At 38.0% G+C, this 27,252-nt stretch overlaps 2 protein-coding genes across 4 annotated transcripts; both read right to left on the bottom strand.

Moving 5' to 3' along the window:
• Positions 1-682: 682 nt before the first annotated feature.
• Positions 683-7,391, bottom strand: c1qtnf7 (C1q and TNF related 7). The gene is made up of 3 exons (XM_087783096.1): positions 7,251-7,391; positions 5,203-5,439; positions 683-1,402 (listed from the first exon to the last, which is right to left on the bottom strand). Exons 1-3 carry the CDS (start codon positions 7,270-7,272, stop codon positions 774-776), a joined length of 888 nt encoding a protein of 295 aa, XP_087639222.1. The 5' UTR covers positions 7,273-7,391; the 3' UTR covers positions 683-773.
• Positions 7,392-9,191: 1,800 nt separating this feature from the next.
• On the bottom strand, positions 9,192-27,072 carry cpeb2 (cytoplasmic polyadenylation element binding protein 2). 3 transcript variants are annotated; one of them, XM_087785298.1, is made up of 11 exons: positions 26,108-27,072; positions 23,201-23,467; positions 19,799-19,889; positions 17,512-17,562; positions 15,588-15,611; positions 15,047-15,214; positions 14,891-14,980; positions 13,579-13,697; positions 13,406-13,520; positions 13,143-13,324; positions 9,192-11,424 (listed from the first exon to the last, which is right to left on the bottom strand). In XM_087785298.1, exons 1-11 carry the CDS (start codon positions 26,843-26,845, stop codon positions 11,197-11,199), a joined length of 2,073 nt encoding a protein of 690 aa, XP_087641424.1. In that variant the 5' UTR covers positions 26,846-27,072; the 3' UTR covers positions 9,192-11,196. The 3 variants fall into 3 exon arrangements, with proteins under 3 accessions (XP_087641424.1, XP_087641425.1, XP_087641426.1); XM_087785299.1 differs by lacking the exon at positions 15,588-15,611; XM_087785300.1 differs by lacking the exons at positions 15,588-15,611; positions 17,512-17,562.
• Between the last annotated feature and the right edge of the window lie 180 nt (positions 27,073-27,252).

The raw sequence follows: 27,252 nt of genomic DNA on the forward strand, positions 1-27,252 counted from the left end.
TTAATATAATTAATAATAACAATAAAATCGTGACTCATTATGAAATTCAAATTATTTATTTATTCTCTTTCACTTATATTCCTGTATCAAGACACACTTGAATGGATCTAGACTTCATGGGTGAGGAAATCTTGGGAAGGAACAAATGTCTCAAACAGAACAAACACACACCATGTATTGAAAATATTTTATTTTCAGTCAGACTGGCTTTAATGCCTTCATTATAATCATAATAATATCCTTATTTTTCCCACATTGGGGAAATTTAAGATCTCAGTGCAGATGGGTTTTTTTTACCCCATGAGCTTAAATTTGGCAGAACAATGTAAACTATTTGGCAACACTTTGATGAAGTTTCCCCATTTGTAACACCATACTCAAATAAAATGATCTCATTTTTTATCATTTTTTTATTACAAACTCATTCAAGTTTAATCAGCTTGTGTATTTTACATCAGTAGACCATAGTGATATGTTCATCTTCATGAAAAAGTTGATGAGGTATCACGAAACAGTCTTTATTCTGAAAGACCACTAGATGTCACACTCTGCTTTATAATCTTTGGCTCTGATCTACTTCGATGAAACCTTGTATCATTTTCCAACTGAGAATGACATCTAGTGTCTTTCAAAAATGAAGACACTGTATCATGATACCTCATCAACTGTTTCATGAAGCCTCAATATTCATCACTAGTAGACCAACAAGTTTCATGAGTATAAAAAACCATCATTAAGAGCAGCTGTGAGTTTGTCTAGTACGTTTTCCAGGTCTATGCGTAGTCCTCTGCCAGTGCGTCAAAATAGTTTGTGTCAGCATATAGGAGGAAGCCGGAGAAGAGGCTGTCGGCCCAGCCGGGATCTGCAAACAAGCCGTTCTGGTCCTGAAAGAAGATTTCCATCCACACTTCATCCTCCGGGTTCAGATACATCACTGTGGATCCAGAGGCCACGTCATGGTTGCCTGTGTTGGCATCGAACGTTTTGACGCGATACTGGCCGTTCTGCACCAATCCTATCGCCAAGTGTTTGTTGGCCAGTGTGATGTCGTAGGAGAAGTAGTAAATTCCCGGGTAGGCGCAGATGAACTTGCCAGTCTGCGGGTTGTAGTGCCCCCCCTCGTCAAATAGAACTTTGTTAAACTTGATGGGCAGGTTTTCCGTCGGGTAGCTGCTGGTGATGCTGACTGAGAAGGCAGATTTGGGCAAGAGGCTGCCACATTTACAGATCCCTGCAGTTCCACGCACTCCACGTTGGCCTTTCTCTCCCTTCTCACCTTCGGGGCCAAAAAGTCCGTGTGGACCGACACCGCCGCCCTCCCCTGGCGGGCCTAGTTTCCCGGTTGGGCCTCGCTCCCCTCGATCTCCAATCCTGCCGGTAGGTCCAACCCTGCCTTTGAACCCTGAAATATAAAGTAAGTAAGTAAGTAAAGTTTATTTGTAAAGCACCTTTCTAGACCAGGGTCACTTTAACAATCAAAAACAATACACAGTTTAAATATGTACTTTAAAAGGTCAAAAAATGAGACAAAAACATGAGTTCCAGAAAATCAGGGAAAATACTGCACAAATAAGAATGTCTTAAGATGTTTCTTAAAGGAGTCAGTAGATCCATCAAACACAGAGGGAGAGGAAGATCGTTCCAAAGCTTAGGAGCAACAGCCTGGAAGGATTTCTCTCCTCTGGTCCTGAACCGTGTGTGAGGAACCATCAGTAGATTCTGATCCACAGACCTCAGAGCCCGAGCTGGGGTGTAAGGCTGGATCAGATCAGTGATGTAAGGAGGAGTCTGACCATGAATAGTTTTGAAAGTAAGAACCAGAATTTTAAAGTTGATCCTGAAAGAAACTGTCAGCCAGTGAAGAGTTTTAATGATCAGGGAAATGTAAGTTCTTCAACTAGAGCTGCTCATAGATTCTCGAGTTTTGTCTGAACGAGAAGACAGAAACGCATGGAAAAGTAAAAAAAAAAGAAAAAGGAAAGTTGTACAAATGTTGACCTTGAACGTCCCAGACATAAGTGGAACGTCTTGTATTTTATATTCCTAAAACACCATTGATAGTTGCATTATGAGCAGATGCTTGATAAAATACAATTTGTAATCAACATTATAGGATTACTTGTATTTGTTTTCTGTGTTAGGAAGAACATTTTAAGTTTTCTTGTCTGACACTTTGTGATAGCTGTGCTAGAATACATTTCCTATTTTTCTACAGACATGACAATAGATACGAAGATACCCAAGAGAAATGGAAGAAAAAATATATCTGGAGATCGGACTTTCCAAAATCCAGCGCTCTGTTATTTTTCATTGCATTGTTATTGAAGTCAAAAAACGGTTATATAACAGCATAAGACCAAAATGCTGCAGTACATTTTTTCCAAATTCAGTCATGTGATAAATATACTTCCTTCATCTTTGATGATATAGTTATTTTTGAGAGACATTTGAGTTTTTATTCATTGTAAATTAGAGTTGGAATGTTGCTATACTGTGTTTAAATGACTCTCACAGCAGTCAAATTAAAGTTATATGGTAGATACCTCCCTGATCCTTGACGTTTATACTTAGTGTAGTTATATTTTATTTTATGTTGATTAAAGTTGACATACTTCAAATGAACCAAACACATAAAAGTTAACTTAAACGTTTGTACTTCTTTTTTTCAACTAACGTAAATAATATATTTATTTTTCATGACAATATTGTGACACTTCAGATAAACATCAGATAGTTGTTCACAACTTTAAATCAAATTTGTAAACTGAAATAGCTCATATATCATATACTTGTGATGAGGAAAAATACACAGGCTGTTCAATGACCCCAAACACTGAGAAAGAGATTCATACTTCTAGATATTTCTTTCTACCAGGTTCATTTACCCCCGTAATGTTCTGTTCTGACCTAAATCGCAGAACCGTCCGCTCAGAGCTCAAATCAAAAATCAACCAAGCTCTTCATCCATGACCAGCAGAAGACCCCGGGTTATTTGATGGATGAAAAGAAATTAAAATATTAGAATATACGCATGATTGGATGTACGGATCTAATTATTTTTTTCTTTCCCTCAATTTTGGTCCATTAAGGTTCATAAATAGAATTGTTTATATCAGTTCATTTTCAATAGTGTCCGGGTTGAGAGTTGCAGCTCCAGCCGTGCTCTTGCTGAATGTCTCCGGGCCCTTCATCCGTCATCACGTCTGTGATCACCAACCTCACAGTAACTACCCTGCAGCTGGGAAAAGCTCCATGTTGGTACAAGCCTGCGGTGTCATCGGGTCCAGGTGCATGTCAGCGTTCATCCATGATGATGTAAACACACAGGTGCTGAACTGTACATTGTTTGTACTCCACTCTCTTGTATTTCGTGTTGACTACTGCTCTAGTAGTCGACACCCTCCTCTGGGCCTCAAGGATTTTAAAAACTGGGTTTATTTTCCCATTTCTTTTGACACCCAAGTCTCTCCCTCGGGCGACCCTCTGCCGAGCCAGTATGACTAAAGGATCCCGAAATCGTAGTCCTGGCCTGGAGGGGAGATGCAATCCTCCTTGAGTCATGGATCTGTTAGGTGGCCTCTTTCCAGCGTGTTCCGCCAAGGACAACCTTGAACAGTCTTACAAGATACAGCTCAGTCCAACACTCCTTTCTGAATGTCTGAGATACTGTTTACCAGTTAAAGGTCAGAATAAAAGTGGAAATGTTGTAACAGGTAAAAATGTAGTTTTCTATCTTATTAAATTATATTAATTACTTGTTGAACTCTAAATATAATTAGAGATTATTTTCTCTTTTTGTACATTTTATTCGTATTTTAAAAAAAATACTCTTAATAAACTGCCTTTACGTTATGTTTGTCCATGTTTAATGGTTTATAATGACTATATTTCAATAAAATGATTATTAATTCAAACGTCATTTTGTTTATATTTCTTTAACTATCCAATCAAATGAATCCCATTTTTCTTCATTTGTTTATTCCTTTGGTTTGCATATTACTAGTGATGTGTTGTTGAGGCTTCATGATACAGTGTCTTCATTTTAAAAGACCACTAGATGTCACTCTCTGTTTGAAAATGATGCCAGGTTTGATTGAATTAACAAATCAGAGCCAAAGATTATAATCAGAGAGTGACATCTAGTGGTCTTTCTAAATGAAGACACTGTATCATGAAACCTCATCAACTGTTCCATGAAGCTTCATCAACACATCAGTACATTGTAGCATATACAGTATTGTATAATGTGTGAATAAATCAATTTCAGTAATTGTTACCAAACTGTCTGAGAACTTCTGTCAATCAATCTCTTTCTTCTTGTTTTAAATCAGGTTCGTGCTCAGGAAAGCAAGAACAGAACATGAGGTCACTCTCGCTGGTCGATCTCTGCTAACTCTCACTAAGGATCCGACTGGACGGACGAGAGCAACGCCACATGTTGAGATCAAGGACGGTCCAACAGCTGGAAAAAGGGGAGTTCTGTTTGACAACTGTAAAAACAAAAGTGCCTAATTCTGAGCCTAAAGATTAAACACACATTTACTTATTACTTGTGTACGCTACAATTCACTGTGTTAATGTTAGATACAAATGCATATCTATTAATATGATCCTTTCTATTGTGATCAGGGCCCATTTTCGTACATTTAAAAAAACTTAATCTTAGATTGACATGCAGGAATTCATACATTTACTTAACCCTTGTGTTATCTCAGGGTCAAGGTGACCCGAAAGCAAGAAAACAAATGTGTTTGTAGTATACCTTGTTTTGTCTCTGGCTCAAGGGTAACGACCTTCACCACTGCATATGTATTTTTGGAAGGCAGGGAGGTCGTTCCCCTTGAGCCAGAGACAACAGAAGGGTTAAAAATAATTAACATTTATACAATTATAAAAACAAATCCACTCAAATAAATTGTCATTAAATTTGAAAGTCTAAATTATAGTTAATAGTATATTATAGTAATATAGTGAAGATTTATAGAATTTATAGATTAATCGTTAAAATATATAAACTCATATAAACTAAATAAAAAAATGTTTAACTCTTGCTCCTGCAAGGGTTTGAGATATTCTGTTAGTGATTAAACCTAAAAACACTGTGTCTTTGTAATAGCCAGATAATGTTAGTGAATATATATATATATTTTAGAATTAAACACTCCCTTCACATTTTAGAATTAGAAAAATAAAATAGAATACCTGTATGTCCCTTCTCCCCCTTCTCTCCTTTCCGGCCGTCTCTGCCATCTCTTCCTGGGACGCCATCGTTCCCGTACTCTCCCGGTGGACCAGGAGGACCAGGTTTTCCTGACAGGCCCGGCAAACCCGGAACACTACAGATCAGACGCGGAGCTCCTTTCGTCTTGGCCTCTAACAGTTGCCCGAGGGCACAGTGGCAGAGGTAAAGTGTGCCCATGAACACCCACATCTTCAACTCTGCAAACCAGACAACAGAGTTTAAAATGTTTTATAATAAGACAAGGCTGTCAGACTCAGTCACACACGGTCAAAAGTCCTCGAGATCAGGGATTCTGAACAAGCCTCGATTTGCTGTCTGAGTTTTTATGAGTGCAGGCAGAGCAAGAGACTCCATTTTTATTCAACACCAGATGGATAAGGAATAAAAATTTGTATATATACTGTAGTTATGATGGAACAGATATATAAAATATAAAATATCGCCCAAATTCACAGTGAAACCACACAGAAATCCATAGATTTGGATCAAGGAAGTGAATTAAAAACAGTTGTGACCCGACCGCCCCGTGTTTAATAATGATAATGAAAGTTATACCCTTTTTTTTAAATGATAAAAAAGTCCCCCCACTTCTGTAGTGTTTGCAAATTAACTTGTGTTTATTTTTTGGTGATACATTTAGCAGTATTTCAATTATTATTTTCTTCTATGGTATAATTTCTTTATTAATTTGTATTATTGTTTATTATTTCTTGTGTTTTATAATCGTTTTATCATTTTTTTCATATGTACTACATGTCTACAGGTAATGTGTTTGTATAAACACACAAACCACATAAACGTACTTGGGGAGTAATATTTGACACATGAGAAATTGGATGATCCGAGCAGGGAATAACAAACATTGATCTCCCACTGTGATGCTGAAGGTGTGTCATATAAACACACTGAACAAGATTAACACACTGAATTAGATTAACACACACACACACAAAGAAGCCGCAGCCATGTCTTTATGTTCTCATCCTCAGATGTGTGAAACATCTCGAACACTTGACCTCGATCCAAGTCTCTCTTTGTTTGGGGCTAAACATTCCCCAGTTATTGCATAACACTCCACACAATATCTGTCATGGGAAGCTTATCCTCACAACGTCTGACTCTCTGCAGGTCCGGAGGAAAAACAAAGATGATGGTGATGATAATTATTCTGATATCCGGCCAAACATCCACATTTCTGAGGGTCACACGATCCGTCTGATGTCTTTGATTAATGAACATTCTTACTGCATATCTGCTCGCGTGGGTTTGAGAATGTGAGCCTCTCAGTGGAAACACATGCTTCAGGTTTGAGACTTTCCCCAAGTTTCCCTCGAGAAGACTTGGACTCGTCTGTCGCTGGATGAGATAACCACTGATTCTATCTTTGTCATGAAAGACCCAATTGAGAGTAAAAGTGTTCGACGTCCGAGCCAGCTTGAGGTCCCCTGAGGGAGGAGCCCCGCCCGGCCCAGATGATGTCAGCATCAGCCTTCATTCAAGACAAGTTTTTCATAGACACAAGCTCTGACAGGAGCGTATACAGGAAGTACATGGAATCTTCGGGTTTTTTTACTGTACGGTTTTTGAGATGTGTTTATTAAAATGATGATTGACCCTGAAATAACCTCTATAATGATATTTTAAGATTAAAATCCTGGATTAAGTGAAGATGTCATAAAAGTCAGTAATTCAATTGACCTAAAAAAACCAACATGTCCTAATGTGTCCCGGGGATTAATCATACTGATTATTGTTTATATCTTTTCATCAGTAAAAAACAATGTATTATTATTTTAAACCTACATTTACTATCCACCTGTAAACAATTAGAATACACAGGATTTAAAAAACGGAGTTCAACCCTGAGTTTTTCATGTTTATATTCACCAACACAAAAAACACTTGATCATAGAACCACATTTTATTGTCCTTCATGTTAGATTTAGCCTTCACTACTTCAAGTATCAAGCGATGTGATCTCTGAACTCAGACAGATGTGCATTCTTACCCCACAACTGGAAGATGTTCATCACCAGAGTGTTGATGCTTTCTTATCTATTCCAGGTCTGCCGGTGATTGGAGTCCTTGTTTGATATCACCATCTTTTTCCTCTTGTTTTCTTTCACGGATGTGTTTGCAGAGAGCCCAGCCGCTTCTCTGCTGACATGTTCTGTTGTGCAGCAGCTGTCTGGACTCTATCCAGGACACCCTCCTCCCTCTCCGCTGTCATACCAGGAACCGCCTGCAGGTGGCGTCAGAGCAAACGTTTGTTGACATGACGAGTTATTATTTCTTTCCCCATTTCATAGTTTTCTAATTCACTGAACAAATACCTTTTGGCTACTGTTTTAATTGTCAATGAAGCTACTTCATACTGACTTTGTATTTGTAATGTGACTTGATTTTAATTTAATGTGATCAATTATGGTGTAAATATTAATGTAATTGTCTGCGTTCATCTGCCTGTATCTTTATGATTTAAGTTGTCAATCCGCTACAACCTTTTTAATGATACAGTTTCTGTCAGAGAAACAAAAACTAAACTACGTAAGGATACACACATTTTTATTCATTTAATAAAAAGTGCAACAAAAATAACTCATTATTTTGTGTCCAAACAGAATAGATCTTTATTGAGGAAGTGAGGAAAAAACAGGTTCAACACCCCATATAAATACAAAAAATAAAATCCAAAAATGAAAATCAACATGGTATCCAATTTGCATATCAAAGAACCATTCAATAATTACAATCCAAACACCTCATTAACCACTTTTTTTTTTATTCATAGACATATATTGATTTTTAATTAAATAAGGTTACAAATAATTAGCTTGAAAACCAACTGCAAATAACATCTTTGCAATAACAAATACAAAATACAGATATTTAGTATGGAAAAAATCTTGAGAATTTTGCTACTTATATATTAAATAAAGGTATGGGTTAAAACCAGATGAAATGAAATAGAAATATGCATGAAAAAAGTCTTTCCTTTTGTTAGCAAAACACTATCCAAAATAACTACAATCATTTACATCAGTACAAAGATATCTGGATTTAAAAATAGTTGCAATGAAAAAAAGGGGTTCATTATCTGATAGTAGTAAAAAATGACACTGTGGATCAGAAATCTGCAAAATATGCAATGAAAAAAATAAATCTGCAGTAAAAAGGTTTACACTGTAATTCTTACTTTTATACAAACATTAGAAACAGTATTGCACATCACAACACAGATTCGAGGTTAGTCAGCCTTTCAAAATGTGTTATATTCAAGTTTCAGAGCATCTGCGAGGACGAGCGGCAGCCTCGATGCGACAGGGGAGAATCTCAAGTGTCTTCCAAGAATATAATATAACCTTCATGTTTCCTTCAGTTGCTCGAAGCGTGAGGAGTGTATGAAAATAAGAATCATCAAAAGACTTGACGCGTTTACTCATGACGTGATTTGTTTGTCTTTGAACAAAACGTTTGGACTTATTAGGCATCGTGAGGGACGGGGAAATAAAACTGTATAATAATTCTATATAAATAGAAAAATACAATCAAAAGCAAATAGTTTTTTTTTGTCTACAAAAATAGTGAAATAAATATGATTTTTTTTTTACAAAAAACAAAGTCACATACAGAACAAAGTAACAGTGTTCAACATAGAAAATAGAAGCTCACAAAAACAGCACGAGTCAAGTGTTACAGGTGACGATATTCACACACGTTCGCATCGGACACCACTAAAGCCACGAGGACGACGGGACTGTCCTGTTTGTTAAATCTCCTTCCGACTCTTTTCAAAACGACAATAGAATATATTAGAAAATATTGGATTCCAGCTATACACACACACACACAAGAACACAGATAAATTAAGACCACTACCTATATATTAAATAATCAATCATGAAAAAATAAAATTTAATATATCACTTATAGAATTATAAATAGGTGGTTTGTAAAGAGTCCACATTTGCACTGTAATCACTTTGGGGTTAATAAGAAAAAACGAGGGAAGGGGGTGTAGAAAAGTAGTGCATAATATAGAATATAAAAACATACTTGAGGGCCAGTGGGGGACAAGTAGTCGACACAAACAAACTGGTTTATAGGAGCTGATTTTGTTTTAAGGAAATCAACTCTGTTAAGGATTTCGTAACAGTACACAATTGACGCCGTAACATCGATATCAAGGGACACACACTGGGGCATGGAACACAAAACCACGACGACACCAGAGCGACACACTTGTACAGTACCAAACAGAAGGCGGGGTCTCCCGGCCCCTGCTCAAAGAACGATTGTCCCTAAAGAGTACTTCAATGCCATCACAGCAAAACATCAGACCGCCGCCGGGCCTCGACAATCACCGTTGTATTTGAAACCGCTACGTCCACGAGGGCTAGCAAAGGCAGTGTGCTAAACTAGCATCCATTAGCGTTAGCATGGGGACACAGGAAGAAAAAAAGTTTCATATGAGCCGTCGATTTCTAAAGCGTTACTCAACAGTCGTCCTGATTTCAACAGCATCGCTGAGACCCCCGTACCGGGGATTTGTGTCAAGAATTGTGTGCACCGACCAGCCAGTGTGTGCGTCTACACTAGTGATTGTGGCAGTTTTTTGTGTACATACAAGATCAAGAGGCTCCTGTAGATCGAGGCGTGATGAAGTTTTAGTGGCCGTCGGTCTAATTTCTTTGCTCGTGGGCACCTAATTTCGCAAGAGTCTCTTGCGCTGATCAGACCAGACGGTCGTGTTGTAATCCACGCAGCAAATATTGACAGAGCGTGACACTCCGCGGAAACACCGGCAGCCGACACCACAAGTCGGAAAGAAAACAGTTCACCGATCCGGAGCGTTGAACTCCAGGGTGAACCGGTAGAAAGATGTGGGTATATGGGTCGGCGACAACATTCACACAGCACGCGGACGACACAAACACAACCACTGCACAGCACTCTGCTTCCCAACCTTCTTCCTTTTGCCCAACAGGCCAGAAAACAATCTCTTTCCGATGGTTAACTATCTAAACAGATCAGACAACATCAACGCATGCAAGTTTAAATATTTTTAGTATACTTTGATTTACTTTGTCGGCATCTGTCGTAGATCATCATGCTACTCACTACGGACTTGTTATTTTTTTACTTCAGTGGTTTTGTTTTCTTTTTTTCGTCCTGCATGCTAGTTGTGCAGCTAACTCTACTATCAAAACATGCTTGACTAGTCCCACTGCACATGAAGTGTTTGAGTGCATACTGCATTTGTGTTTAATTCTGGTTTACAAACGGCGTTCAATATAACGCCTACATGTCTACTCGGATATATAGCAGCAAAGTTCCTAACCTAGCTTGTCGAGCAGAAACAGTACATTAAGCAGAAACCAAGTTTAGTTTGTTTGAGGTATCACGCAGAAGTTTTTGACCTATCCGAGGAGAGTCAAGAGTCGCGCACTCCCCCACCCAAAAAAAGTGTCAATTGTCAGCTTCCTATGGTTTTTGCTACCTTTGGTTATTGACCCGAGCCAGGCGTCAGCGATAGAGAATCAAGATTTCCCCAGAAACACGTGTGCACGATCCGCACTGTTAGGGTGGTTAGCAGCAGACGGACAGACGGGCTGCCCCCATGCAAAACAAAACATTCCCATATCTACTCGAAATTCCACATAGAAAAATAATAATAATTAAAAAAACTATAAAAATCTCATTTTTTCGTTTTTCTTTGAAATCTCGTCTTAGAAAAAGATGAAAGTTCCAAAAAAGGGTCGTCAGAGCCTGAGATGTGAGGGGGTGAGAAACTGAGGCTTGTGGTGTTTGGCTGCTACGAAAGGATTATCGATTTAAATTGAATATACTGTTACTCAATTATACTGATAGCTTTAGGACACCGGGAGGGATGGAGAAATGATCCCACACTAGCCTAGTCTTTCTTTCCCCTCTCTCTGACGGTGGTACCATCTCTAGTTCCAGCGGAAGTGGATCTGCCGCGGGCGGTCGGCGCCCTCTTTCACCAGAGGCTTGTGAAACTCTCGGCCGGCACGCGAGTGGATGTTGGCCCAACAGAACTCGCAGTAATACTGCAGACAGGTGACGTTAGCGCAGAAAAAGGGGGCGAATTTCCCCCCACAGCGGGCGCCCTGGCACTCATCGCAGAGCTGGTCGTCCAGGACGTAGGGCTTCACCTCCACCTGCACACAAAGAAATCACGCCACCATTAACATTTAATAATCTCCAGAAATGTTCATCAGACAAGTAACTGTAAAGTTAGACTAATAGCTTTGACTAGTATGTAGAAAGCACGTGTATGTAGTATGTACAGAAGACCCTTGTTTATTCTGGGGGTTACGTAAATACCCAACAATTAACCAAATACATGATGTTGCCCCCCTCTTCAAACTACACATCATGTTTTATATATTGGCTTTCTTTTTATTTTACATAATTTATTTGTCTGTACAAATAGTTACATAATTTATTTATGCTTTGAAATTCATTCATTCATCCATCCTGACCACGACTATGTTCTAGCACTCAACTTCTCTCTCCGTAAACTTCAATTCAGCCTTTTCTTATACAATCTTCGTCATTTTATCCAATAGTTTTACGCATGTGACAACATATCTGCTCCCAAAATGTGTGTCTCTCAACATGCGCTTGGATCGTATTTGTCGAATGGAGGAAAGAATGTGAGGTTAATTTGAAAATTAACTTAACACTGGGAGAAGACTGCCTGTTTATTACATCCACTAAGACGGTGACGTGATCAGCTCCAGGAAATATAGATAATGGGACAGAGATCTGATGGCGTTCTGGTTTACTAAGAGAGATTCTTTGTTGCTCCTACTGGTTGTGTATTCATGGTTTTTGAAATGCTAAAAAATGTATCGTAAAAATAAATAATAACAAAAATAACGACTGCATAACCACATCGTCATTTAATCATCTTTTTTATGCCTCTTGATTCGATTTTGTATTTAAAGGCCCTACATGTTGTTTACGAAAATAAAGTTTCTGGCTCCCCCTGGTGTCTGAAATCATAACCACGATGCAAAATATTCTTCATTATGCTGTCCACATTTCCTGTGTAAACATCGAGATGAAGACCCTGATCCAAAGTTTTGGTGGTCATGCGGGATGTCTAGACCAGGGCTGTAAAACTCCATCACACAATGGACCAAAATTCTTAATCGAGTTTAAAATGCCGGCCATAAAAAAAGGCAGAATTACAAAATAGAATGTATGATTTAATTTGTCTTTTCATTCTTTGAGTCTCAACTCATCTGAACTATCTCTGTGTTTTTTCCCCATACCAAACTAATAAATCGTCTCTGGTTACGTAGCGAAGAACATTGTTAAAACAAAACCTAGAAAGATCCACTGCCATCATTTAACAAAAAACCAATTTACAAAAGTTATGAAAATAACAAAAGTGTTACTTATTTATGCTTAAAAATAAAAACGAAATACAGTTGCCCATCGCCATGTCACATATTTAATTTAATAATAAGTACTGAATATTTAATTATTTTTACCATGAATAATAAAGCTTATTGTGATTGTTCACACTGTTATAAACACAATATTTATTTGAAAAACAGATAAACTTCAACACAACCACATAACCTAGTGTGAGGCACTGTTTACTTAACATACTTAGTTTTGGTAAACATTGAATTCCCATGATGCCTTTCAACACATTGCTCTTTTTAGGGATGGCCTTTAAATACTGCATTTAAATCCTACGTCTGTTGCTAAAAGGCTCCAATTGGTTGGCTGGGCGGCAAAGCATTATGGGAGCTGTTTAGGTCATCATATTGAGAGGGTTGTTGAGAAAGACGACACATCATGCATTGAAGGTGCATAAAAACAACACTGTAGTTCAGATAGTTTGATCCGTGTTCCTCACCCTCTTATCGATGTCTCCGTGTTGCAACTGGACAAATCTCGCACTGATGGCGGCGATGTAACTCTGTTGATTGGAGAAAGCCACACGTCCTGCACCCTTGGGGTACTTCAGTTCGGGGTCGGTGTCAATCCCGGCGTAGCAGACTCCCCCGTAGAGACGATCCATTATCATGGCCAGCTCAACTACACAAAGAAGAAACACAATCTGTGAGAAGGAAACACAGGCGCACAACAACAGTAACAGAGACACAACAATGCACTTACTTGCTCTCAGGGGACGAGGGACACCTCCCACAAAGATGGTCTTGCGGGGATCCAGAGGTTGAGAGCCGTCCATCACAAAGTCACTGTCACTCAAGTTCCAAGGTCGTATTTGCACCTGCAGCAAAGAGCGTTTAGTTTGCCCTCCTGGAGATGATGTTTCAGCGAGAACCTACAGGCTTGTCCTTGATGGTGGGACTGGACACACACAAGTAGAGCTTCCCGTCCTCCTCCATGCACGCCTCGATCAGAGCCTGCACAGAAGTCTCCTCCTGGAACAGCAGGAAGGCGTATCCTAGGAAACAAGGGAGCACTGAAGAAAAACGCCACATAATCTGATCACGATTATTACAAGAAGCAGATTAGAATCTGATTATCCTTGAACCAAAAGCCCTTGACAACAGCTGCTTAAAGGTTTTTCACAGAAAAAAAACACATTCATTTCCTGTATTGTTGTGTTTTAACGTTTGTGTTAAATGTACATATTTATCATCATAGTCATTATCACATGCTTTCCTAACCTCAAACATTTTATTTTATACTGTAGTTGCTGAAACACCCAGCATTGCCAGGTTAGGGATTTTTCTTTTAATACAAAATGACCTAAAAAACTAAAAACAGAGAGGGGGAGGAGAGCAGAGAGTACGTGACGGTGATTTATTGTTCTTACAATTGCAAATAATCAAAATCAATCTGTATTTAATATGTATTAAATATGGTTTTATTTAAGTTGAATTTGACTGATTTTAGTGGGGTTCTTCTGCCCCCCTTGTGATCCCTTTCCCCTTGCTCCGATAGAGTTGACCTTTTGACCTCCACCCTAAAACCTTAACTCAGATGTCACTAGTTAACATGATCATTTTCAAGACATTTTGTCAAGCAGTTTGTGAGTGTATAAGACATTAGGATAAAAGGGACACACACAAAGACATTCATTTTTATTGATTTTTTGTCAAAATACGTATATATTTCTAAACATTATTTAATAAATATATATATTCTAAGGTGTATTTATTATTGTATTAATATATTGGTTGTTTTTAGTATTATTTTGTTTTCTTAATATATTTTTTTGTGTGTTTTTGTTTTATCATTTTTCAGGTGGATAGTTTTTTAATTTTCTACATTATTAAGGATATTTGAATCCTTCTTAAGTCTTAAAAATGTCTGATATGTTAACAAACAATGTTATATATTATAATAAGAAGCTACTTAGTGATGTGTTGCTGAAGCTTCATGAAACAGTTGATGAGGTATCATGATACAGTGTCTTCAATTTGAAAGACCACTAGATGTCACTCTCAGTTTGAATATGATGCCAGGTTTCATTGAATTAGTAGATCAGAGTCAAAGATTATAAAGCAGAGAGTGACATCTAGTGGTCTTTCAAAATGAAGAAACTGTTTTTTAATGATACATCATCACCTGTTTCATGAAGCCTCATCAAGACTTGAGACTACTGTCAACACCAGGGTCTGTTTAAAATACCTTTAGGTGGGAAATAAGATTTGCTCTCAGCTTTGTGCGGCCAGTCCACGACCAGGTGACCGAAGCGGCGGAAGCTTGAGGTGATTTCATCTGCAGGGGAATAAAGAAACAAATTCAATAAAATGTAAAGTATTTATTATAAAACATGTGACTCACCTTCATCTATGTCAGGGGGCAAACCTCCGACAAACACCTTCCGAGAGAAGCGCTCGATACGTTCCCCGTTCTGATGGGGAAAACAGTTCGGGGAGCCCAGAACTCCTGGAACTCCTTGGTGTCCGTCGTCAAGGAGATTGTCGTCGATGGGAAAGAGAGAGGAGCGGCCTGGTGAGGAGACGAGCAGATGTGAGCAGGACGAATCGTGACGCTTGATCAACACTCACACACACAATAATCCAGCGGATGGAGAAACCCACACACACAAACAACATGGCGCCCCCTGCTGCCTGGAAATCCTATTTATTGAACCAATTCAGAGGAAAACAAAATGTCCTCTCAAGGCCACACAGCACCACAACACTTTATCTATTATTTATGTTGCACTGCTCACGTCAAACATCCACCATGCTTTCATGCATGCCTGGATCATCCAACAAAAACAACCGTTTTGAAAAAAAAGCAGAATGACTGAATTCATCCAGTTTGATCTGGTCATGCCACAGAAACAACAAGCCACAAATGAAGCGGTCCATTTTACCTCGACGTCTCCCAAAGCTCCTGGCTGCATGTAGAGAAAAAACATGTTTCAGCCTTTTCACTTTATCTTAGATAACTTTCCTCTCCTTACACTGAGGCCATCTGACCCGGAAAAGGGTCTGGAGTGTATGTACGACATGTTAGTGCAGGCGTGTCAAACTCAATCACACAAGTTGCCAAAACCTTTAAGCAAACGATGTCTGGGGTTGAACAAAAACTGTTTTTACCAAACTTTCTGTAACCGGAAGTAAAAGTGTGAAATGCTTAAATAACAGTGCTACATTTTCAGATGGTTTTAACAATTACACACAAACGCAAACTTAAATGATTCATAAAGCTATTCAATTGAAATAAAGCAAAAATAAAGCCTTCTGGGATCATCAGATGTGATGTAAATTATATATATATATATATATATAGCAATAAATAAAAACGTTAATTCCTTTTTTTTATGGTTTAGTGTTTGAGTTAGGGCTATGGTCAGGGTTTTGATTAGGATTAGAAAAATAACATGAATTTAATTTAAATATATAAAAATTTGAGACGATAAAAATACACAAATATTAAAACTGTGTATTAAATTGTGTAAAAAGTTTGAAGCAATAAAAAGAAAAATTATTCAATTTGTTATCCTTATGACATGTAATATTTATATATTGCCACCACAAACATAAGTTTTCTTATTCTGATGACAAGAGGGAGGATTAGAAAATTATCTGTTATTTTGACCTTTGATGTGATCAAAACATCATCATTCATGCATGCATACATCCCTCTCTCACACACGTGCTTCCATGTTCCTACATCAGGAACAAACAGTTCGGACTTCTTAATTTGAGACTTATTTATTCACAATTTTTTTTTCAATCATTCTTTAAAAACCCAGATCCAGATCAGAATTGAATAAATAATATGTTAGGGAAGATCTTTGAAGCTCTTGCTGTAGCAACATTTCACAAATGTTGCATCTTTATACCCACATATTACTGCACCAGCGTTACATCACCGAAAAACTCTGACTGAACTTACGTTTATTACGGCAGAATGAGATGATGTAAAATAGCCGTGTCTCTTTCACAGGACGTAAAAATGAAAAAAATTACATTTAACTGTAAGAAAATTACTTCAGCCTTGCTGGAGTTTCTACTGGATGAATCTGCATTGTTGAGGGGAAAGGTCTGGAGGGTATATTCAAGAACATTTACATCTGAATGAGATGGTATACATTAGTATAGCTGGAGGTGAAATTCAAGTTGTTGTGTGAAAACATGTGATTTGTGTGACCAAACATGACCTCAGAGACTGAAACCACACGTCAGAAGAGGTTGACATCTTAACCCAGTGATTCGTACAAAAACCAGAAACATCCGATAATAATTTTCATTAAGATAAACTAAAATAAAATAAAAAATCACTTCAATATTTCCATTAAATGACTCTCAAATTAGACATTTGTCTGGAGATGTTTCACTTTTTTAATAACAAATACTGAAATTTGTGTTCAACTTAGATCATTCAAAATTCAATTCAACACGAGAGCTAGCTCACCTCCTTTTTAAAAACAATTACACTGGTTTGTATACTGGACTAGCTGCAATACCTGGTATAACAATTCTGGAAATATCCTTGATTAATATGTTAAACATATGATTTAAATGTAATTGTCATTTAAAATATTTGAATTTTAAGCAGGGTTTTCTGTTCTTTGTGCCCCCTTTCCTGATGGAGTTGACCTTTGACCTTCTCCCTAAAACCTTCACTGAGAACTCAATAGACTACATGACGATTTTAAAGACATTTGGCCGAGCGGTTCGAGAGTTTATAAGAGCTATAGATCAGCAGGACACGCACTAGTCATGACTATCGATCCCAGCGACCACGAGTGAGCATCAGGACAGACACAGACGATGTGCAGAGATAATTACCATTGAGCATGAGGAGGCCGTCAGCCCCGGGGTTAGGACATCCTACGCGGCCTGACATGAGAAACAGACACACATGTCAAACTAACACACAAAGAGAGATGAGATGCTGAGCAGATGGCGAGGACATGGTGTGCGTGTGTGTGTGTGTGTGTGCACAGGAGTGCCCTCAACAGCAAAGAGCTGCTGTGTGAGCGTCGCCTTATTACATTTGTGTGTCTTTGTGTTGTTGGGTGTAACAAGGAAATGATGTCAGATCTGAAGAGCTTGTTTTTCTCTTCCGTAAAGGCATTAAAGCGACTTAAATCCTGGTCAGCATGAGAATCAACACCACCTTGATAACATGTAACATGAATCATCCATCTGAGTCGGACAGAACCAGAGTCTGGATTCTTTCAAAAATATTTTTTAGATGAAAACATATCAACTGTTCAAATCAACATGAGCAGTTTCCAGTGAGAGAATTAAAAAGAATCTGCAACTGTAAACATTTTAAATAGAAGAATATAAAGGTGGCTTGAAAATATGTTTATCTTTTTTGAAACTACACATATAATAAAGGATTTTTTTTTAACAAAGTCAATTTTAAATTCTTATTTTCAAGACTCATATTAAATATTTTTTTTAAACAACAAAGATGCAAATATTTTCACACTGGTACACATATAGACAGTATTTCTTTTATAATATTTGATTTTTTTTTTTTACTAACATAAAATTTTTCTTCCTTTCTAATTTGTATCAAAACACGTATATTAAAGGTATTTTCTTTTTACTTTTTTCAAAGAAACATATTGAAGTTAATCTTCATTTTGTTACAAAGACACATACATTAAAAGTATATACATATATATATATATGTATTTTAATACAAACTTAATTTTCTTTTACTTTTTATCAAATGTAATCTCAAAAATCCATTTTTTAAGGTTCAAAATAGCAGATTTAGTGTGAGGATTATATTCGGTCAAAATATATGACCTGGAACGTCTCTCCTTAAACAAATAAAAATACATTTCCATGACTCCACTGGTGTGTACACTTGTGTTGTGTGTTTGTTTATGTGCGTCTGAGCTGTGAGCAATTAGTGAGCAAGTTATTCCAGCCGAGCCAGTAGCTAAAAATGTCAGCAGCCTCCTCTCCTCTCCTGGCTGTCGAGCACAGTTTGTAAAAGTGTGATCGAGTCTAAAATTAGTCCAGACTCCCCCCCTTCTCTCCCTGCACCGCTCCATGTCCTCGCCACCTGCTGCCACGGGAAAAACAACCTCCCGACCCATAAAAGTGCCTCGCGGGCTGAAGCTTGACACACATGGAAACGACACTAGTGTGTTGTGTTCTTCATTTCTGGGTCGTCTGTGTGGCAGTGAAAGTGTAGCAGTCGAGTAAGGAACGATATCGGACACTCTGAACACTGAACCCAGTGACAGCGACACACTACACTTTGGACTTGACGCTGCCAAGTTGAAACAGAATAAAGCAGAAGAAACTCGGCACCATCTCTGGTCCTTTATATCAGTGAATCACAATATTGACTTAAACATTTCCATTGGTAGGACTTTTTTTTTTAATTTTAAATTAAAATGTTTTCAAACATTTCATTATGTTTTTGAAAACTTAAATGCAGATTTATTCTTCAAATTTTTCTATTTTTTAAAATGAATTTATTCATTTTTACACATATAGTTTATTCTCTAGTTCTAATTATTCAATAATAAATGTTACTATTTCACATTTGCTTAGTTTGTAGCCTTTAGAATTCAATATAAAAAAGTAATATAGTGCAACTACACAATAGTACGGAGCTAGTTGACCCTTTAGCCAATCCTGTTTGGTCGTTTTGTCTGGTGGCACTACTATACTTACATTTTTATATTCAATTTAAAAAGGCTATGCGTAAAAAAAACCCATTAAATTCAGGAAGTAATTTTTGAATTATTGGAACTATATCAAATTGGATGTGTACAAATAAATATTCATTTTGAAAATGTTTTTTTTAATATTCAAGGTAAATAAAACCCCAATCAACTTTTCAATATAGAAACAAGTAAATTAAAAAAAAAATTGCAATGCTAAAAAAAACTCCAACGACATCTTCAATAAATAGTTCCACCATTTGAATTTTTAACTTCAACCATTAATATTCTGGTGACACTGAGGTACTTCCATGAACATCCCAACTCCTTCAGAAAAGATTGTAACATATGAAAAACACGCCTCTGCTAAAGTGGGACTGTGACCTCAGAGGTGTGTTGTGACGCTCCGCAGCACAGACATGGATGCGGTCAGTTACCTTTCATGGGATCCTGCTCGGCTCGCATGATGTCGATGAGGGAGCTCTCCAGGGAGTGCATGCTCAGGGAGTCGTACATCCGGCTGCGGTCCTGAAACACACAGTCGACAGGCTTGATGTCACGAGTCAGAGGCGACCCCAACCCAGGTCACGTTTGTAGCACACTTTTGTCATTTGGCACAATAAAGCCTCTGAAGGTATTTGGCCTAAGAGGGTTAGAACCTGCGAGAGGACGGATTAACGTTCTTTCCTCTATGTTTTCACCTCAGGATTGTTGCTGCCAGATTTCTACTATAGTGGAGTCTCAGGGCGGGTCTTTAGACAATTAGCAAACCAAGAAAGTTGTGTTGGAGAAACATGAGCTGAGACACTTATTCAGATGTCAAACTGCATCACTTTGTTTATTTAAAATGATAAAAACATTTTTTTTAAATTTAGAAACATTTTAAATGGAAGAACTTCATAGTACAACTAATAAGCTTTATTTTTCAAAAGTATTATTACTTGAATAAAAAAAAAAAAATTTAAGTTTTATATTTTGTCTTTTTACAAACACATACTGTATATTGAAATTATTTAATAATTTAATAATTAAATTATAATACATATGAATAAATAAATATATATATATATATTACTACTCAAAGACACATATTAAAATAATTTAAATCTATTTCTTTAACAAAGACGCATATATTTAAATATTTATTTCCGATTTTTTTGAGAAATACATATACTGTATATTAAAGCCTGTTTTCATTTTTTGTTACAAAGAAACATATTAAAAGCAAGTTTTTAAAAAAAAAAAAAAAAAAAAAATCTTTTTTCAAAATACAAATATTACTTTTACAAAGACATATAATAAAAGCATGTATTATTATTTAGAGAAGACAGAAAAGGACAGCAGGGTCCAGACATGACAAAGAGCAATGCATAATGATATAAATGTGGAAATGGAAAATATATGATCAAAAAAGATTTTCTCTGCCAGGGAGGTTATGTGTTCATTTGTCTGTCTCTATTGACTTTCAATGGCGTTGAGCTCAAACAACCACTCTTCTCGTCGACTGTGTGTGTTGTGCAAGCAGGTTTCCTAAAGCTACTCCACCAGCAGCAAACATTCAAAGACCTGCATCAAGAATTAAAAGCTGTGGAAGGAATTTGATGTGTTTGATGAAGGATGACAAAGACATCAAACCTCCAAAAGGGAAAAGATAAAACCAGACTCTCATGTTAAAGTAGATATGAAAGCTGATAAAAGCGGTCCAGCTCTTAGAAGGACAAAACAATAGCCAGGAATCCTCCTCAGCTTTCCATGTCTGTGAAACATTAAACAGAGAGGAAGGAAGGAAAATAGATGGAATCTAAAAAATTCATGGTGGGACAGTGTTTATGGAAATGAGCGATCCATAGTCTGGCCTGTTTCCTGGAGTAGGAAGTGCAGTGGTTCATGCTATCATTCATCATTTGACTCGTAGCAACCCTGCACACTAGGCTGCTGACATGGAAGCGGAACACTTTTGAGATACAGATGGAAGTTTATGTGTACAGAACATGTGCCAGTTCATTGATGTGGTCCACTCGCCTGTCAATCAACATTAATTAATGTTCATGTTAAAATTTTTCGCCTGATAAGATGTGTTTATGATAAGATAAGGGACTAAGAGATCATTTATGTCAACACTTTATGTCCAGAGATGTTCAAAAACAGTGAATGGGATGGGTGTGTTTGGTTAATGAGTCACACTCATACAGTACTTCCTGTTACAGACAGGAAGTTACATTTGTTTGGCCCAGGACTTAGTCATATTAAGGTTTTAGGCCCCTGTGTATGGAGGTATATCAGAGCTATCAGAATATTAGATGTTGAATTTAACACTCAAAATGTTTAAACTTCTGAATTTTATACTGAATTATTTCAACCCTTTAATTGTTTGAATCATTTGTTTGGGTTTTTTTTCTAATTAAACACGTCATCACATGATCAAGTAAGTAACAAATGTGTAAAGCTCCTTTTTAGACTAGGGTCACAAAGCGCTAATATTATTATTGTTTGGTAATAACCGATAACCGATAATAAAGTATTGAAGTCAATGTTTTTTTTTTAAATACTGAATGGTTAGAAAACAACATCTAGATAAAAAATGTAATTGAAATGTTAACCATATAATATTCTGGTGGCATTGATGAACCTCCATATAGATCGAGCCACTAAGAATTATAAACAAAATCGCACTCAGGCTTCCTGTGACAGTTGGTAAATATACATTATGTTCGACCCTCAACCTGTTTATTTAAAAAGTGTGCCACCCTGTGGGATTGAGATTGACAACCCTGATACAGATAAAGAAACGATAATAATAATAGTAAAGTTGTTGTTGGCTTTTTATTTATTTATTTAATCTCTTTGATTACTAGATAAAGTCGCTGCCTAATTGAAGGCTTCTTAGGTAACAAAGATGAACTAAACGGTTGTTTTAGGATTAAAGGTGTGGCTGTATTTATGTTTCTGTGCATCTTTAGTGTCAACAACGTTTACAGTTGGGCTGCGAGTCAGTAGAATGAAGACAGGGTCTCATCGTGGGCATACCTTTTAAAATGACACGGATCGTTGGTTTCTTTAACACATGCAAATAAGGTGTGATTGGCAGCTTTCTTACCTGATAATTATCTCACCTCCGAGATGTGAGTTCCTGGAAATAACCCCCACTTTGTTACACCTAAAGTCAAAGCTGCAGGGACCCCTCCCATGTCACGCAAATGCTAAACCGTAGTAAAGACGAAAGAAAGGCTGTAAAGAACCTTTTCTTTTCTTGATTAGTTCCATCCTCAGGTTTCTGTCTCATTCTCAAACTGTTTCACCAACACTGTGTAATCCATTTCAAGCATTTCATTATTTTTTGATAATGGTATTCAATGAATTGTAAATTAAAAGTTTGAATTTATCCATTTAATTTTTGATAATTGAATGACACAAATTAAAACATTTTTAAAAATGTAAAAGCCTATAGATGAAAAAAAAATCTGTCTTTATTATTGGGATTAAAATGTCAAACTCTATGTTTAAACAAAAGCATTGCTTTTTTTAAATATCCGATTTTAAAAATGTTATATTAAAAGAAAACATCTACATTTCAATATAGAAATTATTGAATTAAATTGTTAAATGAAAACAAATTCAAGCTTTCAATATACTGAATTTTGAATTAAATCATTCAATATAACCAAATAAATATTGAATAAAAAAACGAAATCTTATAATATTCTTCAAGGCACTTCCATGATATTGAGACTGTTTGAGAAACACTGTATAATCCTCATCTGCCCATCATTTCGGGAGACCTGTGGTGAACCTTGCAATTATCCTGACGACAACAAACGTTTGTGTATACATGTACACACCTGGAGGGGCAACAAGGAGTTGCTGTTGCTGTCCGTGCGAAACATGTTCTCCTCCATCCAGGACTTGGGGCCCAGCGATCCTCCGGAGCGTGGGAACTTCGGGGGCGCGATGACGTTGCTGGAGAACGGCTTCTTCAAGGGGGAGGCGTGACTCACTGATCCAGGTACGCCCATGCCCCCCCCTCGCCGGTCCCGGCCCCAGGACATCCCAGCAGAGCCCCAGCCGTTCCCCTGGTGACTGCCCCAAGGAGACGTCTTGGCCATGGTCTGTGGGTAGAAGACACGAGTTAACATCTGCATGATCCTCCCATGTTTTCCTTCACTTCCCTGCACCAGCATGAGTTCTGCGTCCTGCAGGAGCGCCGGTTGATAAGAAGATTTAAAGCTTTCAGGCTAATGCTAAGTATGCTGTTATCGCTATCAGTGGAGGTTACTCTCTGTTTATCTACCTGCTCAGTTCTGTCTCTTCGTGACATCATTGTCAGCCTAACTAGGTGTGTGAGGAAAAAATCGATAGCAAGTGTGTGTAAAACAAATCATTTGAATCTTTATTTACAATTGACACACAAATAATAATAATAAAAATCCATAGTCGTTGCGTCCTGCGCAGCTGAAGGAATATTGAAATCCTGCCAGATGACTGGGGATGAGAGGATACACTTATTTCATGTTGCTTTTAAAGCTGATGTTTGGACATATTTTGACTTTCAGTTCTATGAATACAACCAAAGGAGAGTGGAACAATCACAATATGTCACTAAAATTCAGTGTCCCTTAAAAAAAAGTGTTGATGCAAGCCTATCGAAACATATTGAATTGTATTAAGCTGAATATATCGTATCGAATCGTATGGTTATATTAGTGTAATCGCTACAGCCCTAGTCCATGCAAAACAGAATATGGGGCAGAAACAGTGAAGCGCTACAAAGCGTAATGTCACAACAGACTTAACACAGTGTAAACCAGATAATGAAATAAAGAAAATTAAAAAAAAATGTTAAACTCAAAAAAGTTTAAAGAGGAGGAGGAGAGAGGAGAGTAAGTTCAGGTGGATTATGAGTCTCAAACTTGCCAAAGGGACATGGAATTCTGTCTTACTTGTTTTTTTACAAATATTATTTAGATTTCATCAAAATATGTATATTTGGTTCAATATACAAATCTAGTGCCATTTACATGTTTTTAAAAAGAATTAGGGTCATGCTAAATTTAAAAAAAAGTCATGACATATGACCTCATATGACCTGCAAAAATATTTTACAAACAAAGTTATTAATACATGTTTTTTTTTGTGTACTCCATTGGAGAAAGAACGAAGACATGTATTTTAAAACATTAATTGTATTCCAGTCTTTAAAACTGTCCTCAATTTGATTTGAAAATTCTAATGTTTACAGTATTAGGGGTAAAAAACTGAGGTTATGAGGTGTTAAATTTCCCTTTAAAATGACTGCAGCTAGCTCCGTTAGCCACTAGCTAAGTAAGCAAGTTTAACATTACGTTTGACTTTCGCTTTTTATTTCTATCAAGTGTTACAAGATGGTGATATTAAGCTTGATAAATTCTAACTTATAAACATATAATAAATCATACAAAATGGTGTATCTGCTTGGCTCTTGCAAGTGTTGGAGAAGATGCTAGTTAAAGAAACTGTGTCTTTGTAAAGAAAATTATTCGTATCAGTGTTTTAAAATAAAATACATGTATTTTATTTCTTTTAGTAGCATAAATACATGTATATTTATTTTTTATTATTTTATTTTACATATTCAAGATCACTTGAATACATGTAAACGTTTAAATATTAATGTTTGATATATTCTCCAACAAAAACCCCCTGTGGATCCAGAGGAGTGGGTGGACAGCCAAACGTAGCATAAACTCTCTGATTGATCAGTCCTGGAATATAGGACATGGTGGCTGGAGGGGGTTATTCTCCACGGCACCAATGAAACTAGGCAGCGTATTTAGGAACCACTGGTAGTGAAAGCATATGGCAAAAGGTCACAGTGGCACAGATTCTGCAAATCACATGAGAAACCTGAAGCCTGAAGTCCCGGGACAACTGCATAATCTGAACACACCAGTAAGCCTGTACTGTAAACACACACACACAACTACACACACAAGCAAACTCAGATCAAACGTATGGAAGTATCAGTCAGAATATTGAATGATTGAATTTTAACTTTTTAATTGTAAAAACGAATCTATTTAAATGTTGCTTTGTTAAAACATTAACTGTAATAATTTATTTTAAATAATTGAATACAATTTTCTTTTTATATAGAAGGTTTTTTTAAAAAAATTGTAATAATTGTATTTAAAATGTTTAAAAGATGTCTAATTTAATTGTGTTTTTTTTAGATTTAATGTTTAATATTTTAATTCCTATAATTCCAAAAGTATGTATTTGACAATCAATATTGTTTTTATCTTTATCCATTTAAATTGAGTATCGTCTAGTGGGACTATTACGCAGTTCTTTTTTATATTGAATCTAAAAAGCTACAACTAAGAATATTATTTATTTTTCTCAATTAGTGGCATAAGAATAACAATCCCTAGGTATACATGACAAATAATAATAAATATATTACGCAATTATTAAAACAAAACAATTTCAATAATATCATTACACAAACTATTACATTAAATTATTATTTAACACTTGAAAAAATCCAACATTTTAACATTTTAAATGTTAAAACATTCAATATTCTGAAGGCACTAATACACTTCCATTCTACTGTGACTCTGCACAGACCTCCTCGTCTTTGTATGGAGCCATGATGGATGTGTCATGTGACTTCTCGTGAGACCAACACGTCATACGTGCATTATTTCAGATGTATCTCAAACATGTCAGGACCATCCATCCACTCGAGGTGGATCAAAGAGGCTCACCTGGTTGTAGTTGTTCCTCTGCTGCAGGAAGGCCCCCTGCTGGGGGTGCATCTGAGGACTGACCGGGGACCTGCGGTTCTGACCCTGCTGGGGGACGTTCATCTGGGGCGAGAAGGGCCCGCTGTAGCCCTGGACGTTAATCCCGGCGCAGGGATTAGCAGAGACCGGGGAGAAGCTCTGGAAGAAGGCCGGGTTGATGGAGGACGGGATCCCCGGGTAGAAGCTGTTGTCTGGTTCCGAGATCTGGTTGATGGCGTGCATGGGAGGAGGAGGCGAGGAGCTGGTCTGGACGGACCAGGGTGTGGGAGGGAAACCGGGGAGGGATGGCGAGGACGAACCACCGCTGGCGCTCTCCTGGCTGGGGAGGTTCGGGAAGGCGGCGGCGAGCCCCCCGGACAGCATACTGCCGGTGCCATTGCTTAGATGCTGGGCGAGAGGAGAGTCCATTTGGACCGGGTTCGGGTTCACGAGTGAAGGCTGAGGGCAGCAGGGGGGACAGGGATCCGGCGGAGGGAAGGGCCTCCTCTGCGGCAGGTGACTGAAGGCTGCCGGGCTCGGAGGGGGATCCGGGCTCGGCTGAAGGTCACAGAAGGATCGCGTCACGGTGGAGGAGTGACCCGGGTTCTGGTTCGGATAATCCGGCGAGAGGAGGGCGGTCGGTGTCTCCTCGCGGTCCGGGTCCTGTGCTGGCGGGGGGGTCGTCGTACTCGGTGTCACCCCCACAAGCTCATCCTGCATGTTCTGCTGATGCGCACGAAGGTCGCCCGGTACCGTTGGACCGAACCGGGAGCAGAATGGTATCTTTCAGCTGAGAGGAGGAGGAGGGGGCCCGGCCTGAGCGGAGACTCGACCCGTTCGGTTCCTAGTCTCGTCCACCGTCTCTTTAGATAAACACCGAGATGTAGTTCGGCCCTGTCGTTGGATCAGCCCGAGCGGTCCAGTCCAGTCCTGACCCGTGCTACCCCCTCCTCTGCTGACCGGCGGCTGCTGCTGCTGCGGCGGCGGCGGAGGATTAAAGCTCCTGGAGGATCTACGTCACAGCCGCGTCACGTCTCGCTGCGCCCGCCTCGCAGCAGAAGAAGAAGAAGAAGAAGAAGAGGACCGCATTGTTGACGTCATGCTCTTCATTATTCATAAAGTGCAGC

The sequence above is a fragment of the Callionymus lyra genome, chromosome 2, assembly GCF_982586985.1.
Source record: "Callionymus lyra chromosome 2, fCalLyr1.hap1.1, whole genome shotgun sequence".
NCBI lineage: Eukaryota > Metazoa > Chordata > Actinopteri > Syngnathiformes > Callionymidae > Callionymus > Callionymus lyra.

Excerpts from the sequence above, each read along its gene's own strand:
- c1qtnf7 (XM_087783096.1), bottom strand. The coding sequence starts at position 7,272 with ATGAACATCTTCCAGTTGTGGG. Across the intron at positions 5,440-7,250 it reads GAACATCTTCCAGTTGTGGG|AGTTGAAGATGTGGGTGTTC; the intron begins GTAAGAATGCAC and ends TCTGGTTTGCAG. Across the intron at positions 1,403-5,202 it reads GGGGGAGAAGGGACATACAG|GGTTCAAAGGCAGGGTTGGA; the intron begins GTATTCTATTTT and ends TTTATATTTCAG.
- cpeb2 (XM_087785298.1), bottom strand. The coding sequence starts at position 26,845 with ATGCAGGATGAGCTTGTGGGGGTGACACCGAGTACGACGACCCCCCCG. Across the intron at positions 23,468-26,107 it reads AGAGGAACAACTACAACCAG|ACCATGGCCAAGACGTCTCC; the intron begins GTGAGCCTCTTT and ends TTCTACCCACAG. Across the intron at positions 13,521-13,578 it reads CCACCATCAAGGACAAGCCT|GTGCAAATACGACCTTGGAA; the intron begins GTAGGTTCTCGC and ends TCTTTGCTGCAG.